General features: G+C 39.4%; 1 protein-coding gene across 8 annotated transcripts in view; it reads left to right on the top strand.

Annotated features, from left to right (window-relative positions):
* The window catches only part of ZNF644 (zinc finger protein 644), a 54,060-nt gene extending 47,618 nt beyond the window's left edge, over positions 1-6,442 (top strand). For all 8 annotated transcript variants that reach the window (XM_083847419.1, XM_083847424.1, XM_083847422.1 and 5 more), the window contains 2 exons: positions 1,269-1,371; positions 1,846-6,442. In XM_083847419.1, coding sequence (XP_083703545.1) covers positions 1,269-1,371; positions 1,846-2,038 — 296 coding nt within the window. In that variant the 3' untranslated portion in view covers positions 2,039-6,442. The remainder of the gene's footprint in view (positions 1-1,268; positions 1,372-1,845) is intronic.
* Positions 6,443-13,051: the final 6,609 nt, after the last annotated feature.

Here is a 13,051-nt window from a genome sequence, read left to right as displayed (position 1 = left end):
GTTTGGCTACAGGGTTAAAGCCATGTTTGAGAGGTACTCATTAGGTGGAGATACGAAAAATGAAGGATGCAATCAAGACGTATTTCTTCGAATCACCATGTTATGCCCCCCAGATGATGTCTTATGCTTCAGGATGCTTAGTGGTTTATTCTTCTATTTTCTGTTACATGAACCAAAACTTAGACAAGTTTAAAAACTTTTGTATATTACTGTTAATATGTCTTAGTAGCAGAGCATATACCTTTTTGGTATCAATACCGCTTGTTACTGTCCTTCATGTTTCTGTGTAGTTTTAGCGTCAATGTCTTATATTTTGGAGTAGAGCATGTCTAGATCCACTTCTCAGTTTGAGCAGACCCAAACTTCTTGTCTTTCTTGATCTTTATCAGCTGTTTTCATCATAACAATATTAACGCAGTTTAATCCCCTCATCCCCCAACTCTGGCGGCTTCCTAGAATCTCCAGGTTTTGGTACAGATTCCTGATGGATCTGTTTGTGGGAGGTATAGGCAGACCTTCTTAATGCTAATTGAACCCATTTTCTGTGTGCTTCCTGTTCACACACGTTACTGTCAAATAAGGTTTCGAACAGACTGAATTTAAAGAATGGCCTTGACATCCCTGTTGATTGTTCTAATGCCATCTCCATCTGAAAAGGATCGATAAATAGTTTTCACAAGATGCTTTAGAGTTCAGGCAGGAGTGAGGAGGAAGCTTTGTTTGAAATTCTTAGTATAGTATATAAAAAGACAAACTTTTTGTTTTCAATGAAGAAAAAAATGACAAGTGTTCTGTTCAAACTAGAAATTCTTGATTGTGTTAGCTGAAAGCTACAACTTTGTGAAGATGCAGCCTGGTTGAACATGAATGGTCTTATGATGTTATTTGAATTACAAAACAAGTTCCAGGATTTTGACAGTGTTTTATGAATGAAAGGGTATTTCCAATGGTGCTTTGTTTCTGTGCGATTCCACAATAAGTTAGCAGGTGCCTGCTGGTACTAAAACAAGTTTAATGCTGAATGTCAGTTATCTAGTCTTTAAAAGAGCAAGTGCTGTGCTTTTTTTTTAAATGTGTCAGATGTTTCACCAGTAAATTTTTTAGAGCACACAATAATTGCTTTGTAATTATGTTATAATTAAATGTACAATAACAAGGAGGTAGATGTCTTTTCACCACTTCTTTAGGGGATACAAATTGAGTATCTCTGTTTGGTTTAACACTGACTGAAATATCACTTTCACATGTGGAAATTTCTCTTTTCTTAGCTTTAGACTGTAAGCAAAAGAAGTCAAGGTCAAGATCTGGAAGCAAGAAAAAAATGCTGCCATTACCTCATAGTGCTGATGAAGTTTACATACTCAGATGCAGGTACATAGGGTTATTTTAACTGAAAGAAAATGTTCTGAAGAGCTTACTAATTTTAGTTATAGGAACATTTAAGATTGTCATGTAGTGTTTTTGTGATGAAATTGAATAAGGGGGGAGGGAAAGTAGTTGATTATTTTCATTAATTTAGACAAGACTGATTCAAATCCTCATGCTCAGTTATTAGATTGCCGACTCCTGTTTCTCTAGCTAAAATCATACTGGTCATGTTTGAGTAGTATTCTGTTCTTCAAAAGAAACACTAAGAGGAACAGATTGTTATTGCTAGTATTATAAATGTAAGAGTATAAGTTGTATGAACCACAATGTTTTGTGTTCATGATTACTATAAGTGGACACAATTCCTAGTTTTTAGCTAAAATATGTAGAAGCAGACTTTGAGAAAAATTAAGACTTCTGATAATTTTTCAGTAATGCTAGATATATCTTGATGGAATAATTTTAATATTTGTGTAGGTTTTGTGGTCTGGTCTTTCGAGGACCTTTGTCTGTTCAAGAAGACTGGATAAAGCACTTGCAGCGACACATTGTCAACGCAAATCTTCCACGGACTGGAGCTGGCATGGTTGAAGTCACATCACTACTTAAAAAACCTGCTTCAATTACTGAAACTTCATTTTCTTTACTGATGGCAGAAGCAGCATCATAGAACAAGGAAACATTTTAAATTTGAATTGGATGTAAATTTGAAATACTTCGTCTTTTTTTTAAATAAATTGTTACACTAAATTATGTTTATAAATCCTAAAGACAAAAATAGAGGAAGTGGATTACAGTAACATCAAAATAAATTGAATACTTAACAGTTACAGTAAGTAGTCTTTATATTTTATATAGGGTGGAAGATGTGTTTTTAAGGTTTATTATGTTTTTGTCAGTTACTGTGTTCACTATCAATACAAGACCATTACATGTATGGCAGCCATTTTTAAATCGTTGCACATGGGTACTTAAGACAGATTTTAATAAAAACAAAGAAACCATGTTCTCTGCAGTGTTACCCAAATCAAGGCTCTGTTTACTCCAAAAAGAATTACATAGTAAAATAAGATATTATTATATTTTGTTTGTATGTATGTAGTGTTTTGTATAATACCAAGAACTGCTAATACAATTTACTCAAATTAGGGCATTAAATACCATGTACTTCATAGTTCAAGAGACTGTTTCATTCAAATAGGGCAATTAGTACTCTTCTATCTAGGTGTGTAAGTGTTTTTTTTAAATCACATGAGGCTTTTTGTACTAAAAAGTGGAGGGAAACTTGTTTAAACAAATTTCTAAGATAAATATGTACATAATACTGGAAATTTGTGGTAAGGAAATATTCTTTACTTCAGTTGCATTTCTCACTGACAACAAAGTGGTGCATCCATGCTACCTCCTACTTGTCAACAAAGATGGTATTTACCCTTATGTTTTTGTATCATAGTAGATTCAATCCAACTTCCTTTATTACAAAGCATCTTCTTGATAACAAGTTTGTTTCTTTATGATGATTTACTTAAAGTCTGACATGCTTACAGAAGTTTGCCTCTCTACTATTTTATTTAACACTGTAGAAATGTACTAATAAGCATCGCTCACTACACGGTTAGAGTAGACTTTTCATTTATAATTCTGTTTAAAAGATTGATCATTTTAGAAAATTTGAACACAGATGGAAATGTTTCTACATATGAAGAGAATGTTTACAACTTAAATTTTAGAGCTTGTTTTGGATGTGATTATATGTATGAAAACTGTAACACTATGCTCATGCTAAGGACCTACTTACAGAATTACTGAAATAAATGTGCTGTGAGGATGGAAATATGGTGCAGGTGTCTTGGTCATGCTGAATTGTGTTTGTTCATTCAAACTGTCTTCAGAACATGATTTTTGTTTAAATCATAAGTCAGATTCCTCTACAAATCAATTTTGTATGCAAGTAACATTTCATTTTACTCATATAGGGTAACTAATACTGTAGTTAAGCCAAGGATATGCATTGATATTTTCTTTATATGTAAATAAAGTTAAAAGCAGTTAAAACAAGAGGAGTATTTTGGTAGAGTATATACATACCTCACTGCCAGTGAAATTGCTTTCCTATGGTATATCTCCTTACCAGAAAAATCTCTAAATAAAAAGGTTTAAAGAAAATCTAAATGTCTATAATGTGAAGCATTTATTTGCATTGTGTGAATTAAGTTTGTGAAACTGATTTGTCTTGCTTGAGATTAAAATATTCTCTTGATCTTAAGTAAAAATACGTTTACTTGCAATAAAATGACTTGTTCAGACGCATTACATTTGATTGGTGGAAAATATGAATACATGTCTGTCTTCCTGTATGTGTGCAGTTAACACACAAGGCTTGTTAACATTCTGATAAAATAGATGAGCTAGAAATAAACAGTTGTGCAAGATGGTGTCCTGAGACAAGGGCATCCTGTATCTATTAAGGTTATCATTAAATTAGTACTATCAGGTGTTTTACTGTGAAAGATCCTGCAGGTAACATAAGCGTTATTGTCCAAATGTATTCCTACTGTTTTTTAATCAGAAAGCACACATCAGTATATCTAAAGGCTGGAGATAAAATTACGTTTGACATTTCAGGAAAGATAACTAGAATGTTGAAGTGTATTGCAGACAAATTATGTGTATACAGTCTAAGTAAAAAATTCTAAATTTGTAGATGATTGTGGACTTTTTTTTAAATATGCTGTGAAAGTTGGAAGATTTACAGCAACGTGTTGTTAAAGCAGAGAATAGAGAGAAGTGATCAGATCATCTTGAATGTTTATAGTGCTTTAATAGAGTGGTTGTTTACTCATCACCAAAAAAGGTGCCTGTGAGCACCATATTCTATGGCTATTTAACATGAAAAAATCGGTTAAGTGCAAATTATATCTAATGTTAAGAATGTTTTTAAGGCAAAGCCATACCGTGCAGAATTTAGCAGTAGCAAAAAAAATAAACTAGGTTTATAATAGTAAACCTAGTTAATTTTATTTAATTCTTTAAGCCCCAATAGTGAACTATTTTGTTGTAACGCCAAAAATATAAAGTTGTGCCTGAAAAGCAGGAAGCTCTGGTCCTGGCTAGTTTCCAAAATGATACTCTTAGGTTAGCTCTTAGGTTAGGAGCAGCTGTTTTCAGTGGCAGGCTTTCTGAGTGTGAGCATTGGAGCTGCCCAGGTAGTTAGCTGTGTGGTTTTTGTTAATGCTCCTGCCCTGCTTGCATCAGGACCTTGCCAATAGAGTTTGAAATACATAGAGAGAAGTCCTAGAAGACCTCTGATTATTAAATTAATTGCATATTTAGCTGATATGGACTGAATGATCTTTAATAAAAAAAAAAAGCCACTTTAAGCTTTCTTTAGCTTATAGACTTCAAGGGGGGCTATTTGTTTTCTTTGTTTCTATTGCTTGGAAATGCACATCTTTTGTTGATAGGAGATAAACCCACCTTAACAGAATTAGGAAGGTTCTAATTAAGTGGGTAGAGGAGAGAGTTGATTAAGCCAGTCACTTTATTGTACAGATCTCATGTTTTGAGATGAGTGTGGCACACGTACACCTTGGAATCAATAACTGGGTCTTACTGTCTTGGTTTTACTGCTAGGCTAGAGAGCTGGACTTCTGGAATTGCGCGTATAAGCACGAGTGTGCCTTTGTTCACCTTGGCTGTATTGCTTCAGACTAAAGACTGCAGTGGTTTAGTGATTTTGTGGTTGTTCAGTTGGTTTTGGTTCCTTATCACAATCTTCCATGGTTCTGGAGTTGCACTTCTCTTCCAGTACCTACCCTACTTTCTCGTAAAGCTCTTTCAAGTAACAGCCTCTGGAAAATTATGAAAATTTTCAGAATGCTTAAGCCAGGAAACTAAAAGTCCAATCCCACACTTTGTAAGATGACTGCCTGTATATTCTAGTCCCAGTGCTATTTCATTCATTTAAAAGAGCTTTGTGTAGGACTTTGGAAATGTGATTTTGGAGTACCTGCCAAATGGTAGTGTGGCTAGGCTGTATGCACAGAAAACTGGATATGGAGGCAGGTGGATAGTAAAACATCCCCGGGCATTCAGTCTTGTTTGCCATGTGCTGCTTCATACAGATTGTGCAACTCCTTTTAGGTGGTCTGCACCTACAAGATGAGGCAGTCCAGCTCTGCCTGCAGATGAAACTCTTGCTCGGGGCTCACCTTACCCCTCAGTGGTGTCAGGGTTGAGCTGATGATTCTTCCTGATGGGAGAAAAAGCATAGAGAAGACAATAACACTACTGAGGAGTGAGAGCACCTAATGTGCCACAGACAGGGATTTTAACAGTTGGCATTTATGTCCTTGGCCAGACTTTTTGTGTTTGAGCTATGTGCCTGCTTAAAGTCCTACCTTTTCAGTCATGCTCAGGAAAACCACCAAGGTCTCGGAGGTAAGTGCATCACAGGAAGAACGTGAATCACGAACTGAGGCTCAGAGATGTGCATACATCTGAAGCTTGGAGATGTCAGCTTCACGAGACTGTTCCTACAAAGCTATTTTGAAATGAATAATTTTTCTGGGCCCATTCTAGATTATCCTGCATGTCAGTAATACTTTAAAAGCATGTCAGTAATACTTTAAAAGGGTTATTCATTGATTAAATCTACCTGATTTAGAAAATCTACAGGAAAAAAATGGTGGAAAATATGTGGAAAAAATACCAATGAATAACAAATACTTGTTTTTCACTAAATCAAAAGGGTTGTGAAAGGAGCCTCCTCTCTTAAGCAATACTATTAACAAACTTCACTTTTTATCACAATAGTTAGCATCCCAGATACTAAAACACCAGTTTCATATTCCGAAAATCAGTTTATATAGCCTTGAATTTGTTTTGTTTTGTTTTTAAAAAGCTTCTGTTTAGGTCAGAATTTATTTAAAAGGCTGAGTTCAGATATTTCAATCTGCCATGCTTTGTAGGTGCTGTTGCCTGATATATGGGTAGCAATTTCAATGTAATGGAAAAATTTTGGCCGTAGTGCCAGGTCTGTAATATCTTGCAATAAAATGTTCCTTTTTAACAATGCAGACTTCTTGTTGTTCTTCCCCTTGTCCTGAGGCGAGCCACACAGCATGCTTCAGCTAGATCGAGGGCTTTCACCCTTACCTGGACCTGCTTCCCTGGATGGTTGAATGTCGAGGCAATCTTAATGCTTGTGGCCTTCTGAAAATGCAAACAGGTGAGGGAGGGAGAGAGAGAGGTGGTGTTTACATGCCAGTGTTGGAGACCGAGAACCGAGGGTTGGTGGAGGGAACATCACCAGAGCCAGGTGCCCGGGTCTGAAGCTGAATTCCTCATTTCATGAGTAACTACGGCTATCATCTGCAAATAGCCCCCCTAGATCTTGTTTTGTATCCTCCAGTTTTGCTGATACCTTCTTTCCCAGGTTGAAGCTGTTGCTGTATCCCTACAACAGCAGTTTGCCTGGAGGTTTCCAGAGAGGCCTGGACCCAGCATACACTGAAAAACCCTGTTAGTGCCTCTGGTGTGCCCCTGGCCCCTCTCCATTTCTCCTCAGCCTCAGCTGTACCATGGAAGGATTCATTGCCATACCACAACCATGCGCATGTGCACACCACACCAAAAATGTGGAAGTTGACATTTAGCCTACTCCCCCCCCCCCCCCCCTTTCTTTTTTTAAAGAGCTGGAGAGTGGGTTTGCAAGGATTGATAACCTAGCATTGCTTGTTCTCATCTCTAGGTGGGCAATAGGCTGACAACCTTTTGTTCAAAAAGAAAACAAAAAATCCCTCTAGTTTTAGTGTCCTGTTCCCCAATTGCAGTGTAAGTCAGCATCAGCCTTTTTGTAAAACTTCAGCTTAACAAGTAGAAAGAACTTGTGGTCTAAGTGGCTGGTGTGGGTGCAGTGGTATGGCTGCAGCCCTGTCCTTCAGGGCATCCGCTCTGGTTGGCTTCGCTCAGGTCTGGACAGCTCTGCGGGACTGGAACATGAGGCAGGTGGGTCTGCACAGTGTAGTGCTACTTAGGAATATGGCTTGCACTTGTTGCCTGGACTGATGTGCTATTAATTCCTCTAGAAATTAAAAAAAATGGAATAAATGCATCCCTGTAGGAATGCTCTTGTGGTGAAAGCAGTTTCTTTGAAAAGCCCCAAGAGACAGGCTTTTCTCAGGCAGGCAGGCTCTGTGCATTTTTTTTTTCTCCAGTTAAAACCTAAGGAACAAGCGGTGCTGTTAACAGTGAGCCCAGAGCCCTCACCTACACCTGAGCGACTGCAGGGGGGAGCTGGGGGGTGGAGCCTTCTCACAACTTCTTAAATATTTGTACCTCCCACCTTGTATAAATCGCAGCACTGGGGGGATTTGTCTCCTATATTTTCACCTAGAAGTTCACTTTTAACTCACAAGAGCTGAGGCTTGTATGTTCAGTGATGATGATGATAATCACTATGCTTTTGTCAGAGACCTGCAACATGAAACATGCTTGTTATTTTTCTGCTGACTGTTCCTCTATGTATCAATAGTCTGCCACTTCACAGAATCTGTTTATTGGAAACTCCAAACCTTCTCATGCTTAGACATTTGCTTATGTATATCTAAGCCAGCAGCAGCTGTGAATCATGCTTGTAGCTCTCTGAAAGCCATCCAAATTCATCACCACTGCTGTAGCAACAGACGCTGAAGTGCTGTATCCCATTGTGCTCTTGGAGACAGCTCCAGCAGGGCAGTGATTGATACAGCAGCATGCAAGCTACCACGATTAACCTGTGTTTTAACCAAATAAGGAACTGCATGTCAGCCAGGTAGTAAACTTGCTGACAAGAAGTAATTCTTTCATCTGTGTCTTCCATGAAAAAACAACTGTGTGAAAGGAGGAGAAAGAAAATAACCTTATTTGGATAAAGAAGCGGGAAAAAAGTAGGTTGAAATAGAAACTGCAAGCAGGGGAAGACGGTCTACACCTGAGGTTGATGCGCAGTTGGCAGTCTCCAAAATCCAGTTGATGGCTGCATTTCTTGTGCCTCCCAGTCTTCAGGGGTGTGCTTGTGTTCCTGGCACGGAGGCAGTTAGGACACGTGTTAGCCTTGCTGCAGCATCCAAGGAGTAAGTTTTAACTCCAGACTCTTAAATAGGCAGTGACAGGGAAAAGTGGCTTTAAATCCAAGTTCTTGTGTTGGAAGGCCACCCACGCTGTTTGCCATCTGGAGTATGTTTACTGTTGCTGTTTATGTGCTGCAAGTATCCATAGATACTTGGTGGTGTGGGTGAGCGTGAGCTGCTCTTCCCACGTACAGCCTCTGTCACAAGGTACTGAAATCTTTATCTTCCAAATTTTGTTCTTGCAGGGTTTACCATTCATCATCTAAAAAAACCCCTCTCTCCTCTTTACTATTTGACATCACTGATTTTATACCCTGTCCTTCGAACTAAAATAGCCTCTGCTACTAAAACCAACGCCCTCTGACTTCAGCTGGCCAAGAGTGCTAATACAGAAATGAAGACCCCTAACCCAGAGTGGAAGTGTTCATCCAGGAACCAAAATTCATTTCTTTGCCCTCAGGCCTGGGTTTCCATCTGGGGATGATACTTATGTGCGTTTCACTGAGCTGCTCACCTGACTGCGTTATCTTCATTTCTGGCTTGTTCTGTTTTCCTTTTCTTAAATTTTTGTTTACGTCCACATTTGGTTTTTCTTCTCCACCTTTCGTCTGTTTTGTTCTTTAGGATTTTACCACTGGCTGTCACTGCTGAAGCTTTTTTGGAGAAAGTCCTACGAGCTATATCAGTGTGAGTACATACAGAGTACTGCTTAGTATTCTTAAAGACATATCTAGTGGTCTGATTTCTGATATATTGGAGAGACTAGCTGGGGGGGGGGGGGAGTGTTTAGATTTTGAAGTGACTTTGGAAGGGAAATTACACAGAGCAATAATCCAAACTTTTTTTTTTTTTTTTTCTGACAGCCTTTCTGAAAACATTGAAGTATTTAGAAAACAGAGCATTTGCTTGAATGATTTTTGTGAACAAGTGGCTGGTTAGCTTCTGTGAGCAAAGGGAAACAGGGATATGTATTAAAAGCTGGCAAAAACATATTGGAAATCAAGAATTTCAGCCCCTTTCCTAGTAAATGATGAATGCAGTATATATCATGAAGTTCTTAGGAAATTTAACTGAGGTTTCAGATTTACATGTAAAAATGTGCCAGAAGTATCTGAGGAGCAGCACTCACACACACACACACACACACTCTTAGCAGCAAACAAAATCAGCAACCTGCAGGTTACTATAATTGCCTGCAAGACATAGCACCTGGAGCATAATTTAATGCAATGTGGGGAGAAGAAGGGGAAGGCCTGGTTTTCAGTTGCCCCTGCTATAACATGTGCTGTGCACTGTGCTGAGGAAGCTGTGTGATGGTGCACAGTACCAGTTGCTGTTGTTACTGAGCATGGAGGGAAAACCTGGATTGTTTTTGGATGAAAGTAACAAATTGAGCAGTTCCTGAAAATTTAATCAGAGGCAGCACGAGCTTCCTGCAGTCAGTGCTAGCGATCACTGCTGTCTCCGTCAGCTCATTTATTACCAGAGAAATCTGAGCATTTTCCCTGCTTTTGTTGGATTTTCCATGCCTGTGCTTTCTCTGACAGTCCCTCCCTCTTGCCCAAGGGAAGTTGTGTAGTTTTTTCTAGGAGGGTCCCCACTGAAAGTCTGCATTTACTCCAGGCAGACTTGTGAAGTTGAGGCCTTGGGCCTACCTTTGCGGTGTGGATCTGAAGGACCTGCCCACCCGGAGCTGAGCTCAGCCTGTGTGGGGAGTGGGGGCGGTCTCCTGCCCTGTGCCTAGGAGCTGGGTCAAATGAGATAGTGAGCGTGAATGGAGGCTTTCACCACGTGCCTATTTTGCCATGGTTTAGAATCAAAATGGTTTGGTTCTTACTCAAGAGAAAAGGCTAAGAAAACGGCAAGATAGTACAAAATCCCCATTTAAGTAAGGTTGGTGCTGTAATTGGAAAATTGAGAATGGCAAAGCTGGGGCTAAATGGCAGGGCACTGTTGTGGAGGTGCCGAGCGAAGCCTGGATCCTGGTCCTTCCTCTGTTAGGGTATCATTAAAGTCCACATGGCCTCTGACCTGGTCAGTGCTGGGGAGTATTAGGCAACAGGAAGGAACTGTGCGTGCTGCTGAAAATGCAGCTCAGAAAAAGCTGGTACAAGTTGTCAGAAATTAGTGAAGTGCACCTCCTCTAAAGTGGTCTGTTGGGGAAGTTAATAGCTGGAGAATAAGGAACGTGAAATGTAGTATTTCTGAAAAACAGACACAGATGACATCTGGCATCTTTCAGAAAAATATGTTGATACTTCAAGATTGGGTATTAAGTAAGCAAACGTAAAAAGCAATTAGCCAGAAGTTTGGGAAGGCTTAACAGGTGTATCTGCAGGTTCTAAAAATTAATGTAAACATGAATATTTTGCTGTCTCTCTCCCCACCAAAACTAAATAAAATAAAACAAAACAGTTTATGCTATAGAATGAGAAAAGCAAGGTGAAAAGGAGAGAGCTGTCTTTGCAATATTTTCATTGGATTTGTGCAAAATAAATAATTTCCCATAAAGACTGAGGGACAGTGAGCAGTAGAATATGCGTGTGCTGCAGCAAGACTGGTAATTAGAATGTACCGAGACAAAATCACAAGGGGGTATGTAATAAAAGGAAGCTTTAATGTGATTTAAATACCGTGACGGAGTTGCATTCGGTGACAGCCTGGTCACCAAGTACAGTGCACCATCATCCTCTATAGAGATGTATTCCTGCAAGAGGCTTCTGCATCAACCATCTGGCTCAGGCCCAGGGAGCACAGCTCAGTGAATGACATGTCCCCCAGCGGGACCTACCAAATTTGCTTAAATGTAAGCACATCATCTTTTCATAACAAAAGCTTGAATATGGCCTAATTTTACCTCTTGTGGGAGTATGTCATTTAAAAGAGATTAAAACCAAAGACATGGTGGGTCTTGGACACATGCCTATAAATCTCCCCCATACACTTTTGTTGCTCACAGGTGCAGTGGGTAAGGTGCCGGCTGGGTGGCACGGGCTGCACAGAAGTGCTGCATTTAGGCAAAGAGGTTAGTAGAGGTGAAACATGTGGCCATAGGGATGATGGCCCAGCAATGGCAAGAATGCACAGGATGGCCACTCCTCCATTGCATCCATATGGGCGTGTGTTGCTGTTCTTTAAAGAATACTGGATTTATTTCCTTCTGCTGATCCTTGAGCAGAGCTCATCACTAACTGCATGTATGGCAGCTCCTTTTTCTGAAGTCTCCACCTAAACCACCATGTGCACTTTCCAGCAGGTAACTTCTTTGAGAATTGATTGCAGTTACTTCACTCTGTTTTTTTGTTTTGTTTTGTGGTTTTTTTTTTTTCAACTCCTGTCTTGGCTGCTGATGGGGATTTCCCCCTTACATCTCTCTCCCCTGATAGTATCCTTTTTTATTACTATTATTATTTTATCTTGCATGCTATAAATACACAGGCATGATATATGCTCTAGTTGTAAGGCTTTATTTGGGCCACAGAGTTCTTGTTAGTCAAAATTATTCTGTGAAGTAAACAAGTAATTAGATACTACAGAAATATCAAATGTTAAATATTTTCTTAGAAAGTAGATGGATTTCAGGTTTTTGCCTGCATTAAGGGCAAACTACAGAGATGGAAGGCACAATTTAAAGGCAAATGAGGTACTGGAGCTGCAGAAAACACTCAACTAAACAGAGACAAATGCCCAAATGTGTCACTAAAGTAGATATTAACTAACACTGGAGCTTTCTAGAAAGATCTCAGCTCTGCTGTGAAACACACGATACTGAAAATGGTTGTACATGCCTAATGCATCATGCTTGTGTTTTCTTCTGCTTGCTTGTCTCTTTTTTCCTTGTTTATGTTGAGAATGTTTCCCAGCCACCGTGGGCTGAGGCAGTGAACATTTTCACCATATGAAGTTCCTAAAGGTAATGGGTCTCAGTCCCAAAAGAAGTTCTGATGACGAAGTTTGGGAAGTATCAGTCAAACAGGATCAATGGCTAGAAGATTCTGTGACACCCACGCAGAGGGCTGGAGGTTTATTCCATCGTGCTAATGGAATAGTAGGCAGAGCGAACACAAGGACCTGAAATTCTGAGACTGGTGATGTTGGCAGAGCAGAAGATATGTCGTTGTAACTGTCTTCCTTTTGTTTGTCCCAAATCCACATTTTGAAATGAATTGTTCTGGAACAAACATGGAAGTTGGTGGAGTTTAATGGGTGTCAGTGCTGCTGCTGCTACTCAGAAAATGATCCCGGTTTTAGCTTGTGCTTTTTCACTTAATGTATGTTTTACTGTTTTCATAAGTTGGCTTTCAAGCATAATGAAAGCTCTGAAATGGGCAGCATCGTGAGGAGAATCAGGTGAGTGAATTAAGTTCTACTGTGTCCGATTTGGAGTAAATGAGAAAGCTAATGCTGTGCCAGAATGGTGTGCCTCAGCTGATGGAGATACTTGGCTTCCTGTCTTATATTTCTGTATGCAGTTCAGTCACATCTGAACAGCCACTCATCCCGTTGGGTGTCACTGCTGCTGTTCTTAAAGAAAGTTAGTAGAGAAGTACTCTTCAAAAGTTTTCTTCACG

This window comes from Anser anser, assembly GCF_964211835.1.
Source record: "Anser anser genome assembly, chromosome: 8".
Taxonomy (NCBI): Eukaryota; Metazoa; Chordata; class Aves; order Anseriformes; family Anatidae; genus Anser; species Anser anser.
Note: the sequence above shows the minus strand (reverse complement) of the source record. Positions and strands in the feature narration are given on the sequence as shown.